Source organism: Brachypodium distachyon, chromosome 4 (assembly GCF_000005505.3).
Source record: "Brachypodium distachyon strain Bd21 chromosome 4, Brachypodium_distachyon_v3.0, whole genome shotgun sequence".
NCBI lineage: Eukaryota > Viridiplantae > Streptophyta > Magnoliopsida > Poales > Poaceae > Brachypodium > Brachypodium distachyon.
In genome coordinates, this window is record NC_016134.3 from 27,170,785 (window position 1) to 27,173,426 (window position 2,642).

General features: G+C 48.3%; 1 protein-coding gene across 1 annotated transcript; it reads left to right on the forward strand.

Annotated features, from left to right (window-relative positions):
- Positions 1-664: 664 nt before the first annotated feature.
- On the forward strand, positions 665-1,540 carry LOC100836797. The gene is made up of 2 exons (XM_003576138.4): positions 665-851; positions 964-1,540. The coding sequence occupies exons 1-2, from the start codon at positions 768-770 to the stop codon at positions 1,216-1,218; spliced, it is 339 nt and encodes a 112-aa protein (XP_003576186.2). The 5' UTR covers positions 665-767; the 3' UTR covers positions 1,219-1,540.
- Positions 1,541-2,642: the final 1,102 nt, after the last annotated feature.

Genomic DNA, 2,642 nt, shown 5'->3' on the forward strand with positions numbered 1-2,642 from the left:
TGCATTCCTTTTCTGGCGGGGGCAAAAGAAGAAGTGGCCTTTGACATGCGAAAGAAGAAGCAAATGCATCACAAATCTTGCCACGTAGCCACGTAGGATCGACGTTCAAGCAAATGGATACCCGGCCGTATGTATTTCGTCATCGTGTATATATACATTCCCACTTCCTAATACTATCAAGGTAAATTTCCGACAAAGAGAATCCAAAACAAGAAAATTGGATACGCCCAATTATCGATAAGGAACAATTCCAGCCACATGCAAATACGCGATGCAGGAGTACGTACGTTTTATAACGTGCATGCGAGAACCTGTCGCCGTCGGCAGCCAAGGATTGCGTGCAAGAAACCTCGCGAAGCCACGCGCGTAATTAATCCGGGCCGTACGTTACGCGCGTCGGCGGGGGTGTCTCTCCTGGGTGCTCGAGGGGGCGCCCGCCACGTGCCGCGCCGCCAATGGCCGACCTGCCGCATGCAACTCGCGCGGGGTGGTGGAGGACGACTCCGACCCGGCGACGGCTCCGTGCATGCCCCGCCGCGTCCCACGTGTCCAACTAGTTCGCGCCACGTGTCCTCGCCCATATCCTGGTCGTAGAACTCTCGTACGTCATCTGCTGGCCGCCGTCGACATAGCTATAGCTCTTGGTATAAATAGAGAACCCCCGTATCTCCCTGCTTCACCACCTGCAGCAAAGATAGCTAGAGACGCACATCACATATATACATTTCGGATCATCCCCAAAAGGCCCAAGAGCAGAGCATTGATCGATGAGGGTTGAGTCAGTGCGGAGGATGCCGTCCATGGAGCGGGAGCCCAAGGCGCTCTCCCTCCACGAGCTCAAGTACGCCAGGGTCAGTATATAGTCAGCCATCCGGATCCAGATATATATCAATATATGCATGCATGCATGCATAAATCTTCTGCCGAGAGTCTTAACAATTGCTTGTGTTTATATGCTTGCAGGAGGCCGCGCTGTACGTGCTCAGGACGCACTCCTCGGAGGACGCCGTCCGGATCTTCACCCAGGGTCTTAAGCCGGTGGTCGGCGTCAGGAAGAATGACTCCGTAGACGACGACGATTACGAAGAAGAAGACGAGGACGACATGTTCGACCCGGACGCGTTCCACGACGACGAACAAAGCGTTCTTCGCGGCAGCCACCGGTGTGGACGAGCTGGCGCTGCCGAGGGGCGAGACGTTGCCACCGCACCCTTCTAGCTAATTAAGCCACTAGTTAATTAGTGCTCACACGTATACGTATATACTACCCTGTTAATTTTGCTTTGTCACCTGTACATATGTAGAACACTTCTTTTTTTTCTTTGAGAGAGAGAGAGAGAGAGGAGAAGTTCTTTTGGTAGAGTAGTAGTTTCTTTTGTGCATGTGGCTTTTTTTACAAGACATGTACGGCTACTCTTCCCCAACTCCGGATCAATGCACGTGGAACAGCAACTGATATATAGCTATAGTATACTACTTTATTCATTTGTACAACATATATTCAATTGCACGTGTGTTGTGTGTTGCTTTGACACCTGTAGACCTGCGGTGCCCGACAATGCATGTTGATTTGGTTATTTACGGTATAATGGTGGAGGAAGTGTATCTGATCGTGTCGTAAGCATGCAGGTAAAAAATTAAATTGATTTAAGAAATTTTTTTACTAAATCTGTGACAAGTAATATGACTGAAGGATGAATGCGGAATTTAGATCAATGCTTAACTACCTATCAAAGTCTATAAAACATATACTCCTTCCTCCCAAAAATAAGTGACCTCAAAATAAGTGACGTAGATTTGTATAGATTTTTATGCAAATCGACGTAATTTATCCAAAATAAATGACGAGTGACATGGATTTGTATAGATTTTTATTTTTCAGGATGGAGAGCGTACTTTTTCTGCCGTTGTTCTGGTTTTGTGCAATAAGAATGGCTGCGCAGAGTATACAAGTGGCCGATGCCGGAGATTCTTCACCTTTAAAAAAAAGATCTGGTTTTGTGGAGTTCACTGGTTGAGAGTATAGTAGGCTATAGACACTATTGTGTTCTCTTTAATTTGGACACATGCAGAAAGGAAAATACAGATCGATCAGCAGGTAATAGGTAAATTAGAAACTATCTTTACTCAGTCGCGACCAACAGAACAGAGGCAGCGAGTCAAGGAGCAGCAAGCTCGATCACAAGGCTTGGCGCTCCATTCCTCGCGGTGCAGACAAGGCAGAGAAGTAGCGTGGAGACAGGGAGAGGGCAGCAGCTAGCAGCGGCGTCCGATGGGTCCTCGTTGCTTAAGCCTGCTTGTATTTGGGCTTTCTTTTAAGGGGAATTGTATTTGGGCTTCTGTGAAGCGCAGAGAAGCATGCCTTGCGGGCTACTACTGGGCTGGAGCCTGGCCCAAAACCGAAACCTATATATATGAGCAACAAAAATTCCCCCGGCCTGCTTGCTTGGGGCCCATCTCTGTCCCTAGACGCGGCCAGTGAGAAAAACATACAAGGAGAAATAAGAAACGCCCCGCATTGGTCCGTTCACCCTCTCAAACAAAAAAGCATTGGTCTGTTCACTGCTTGTATTTGGGCTTAGACCAACAGAGAGAAGCATGCCTTTGCGGGCTACTACTGGGCCGGAGTCCGGGCCAAATAT

Coding starts and splice junctions, on each gene's coding strand:
- LOC100836797 (XM_003576138.4), top strand. CDS start 768: ATGAGGGTTGAGTCAGTGCGGAGGATGCCGTCCATGGAGCGGGAGCCC. Junction 852..963: donor ACGAGCTCAAGTACGCCAGG/GTCAGTATATAG, acceptor ATATGCTTGCAG/GAGGCCGCGCTGTACGTGCT.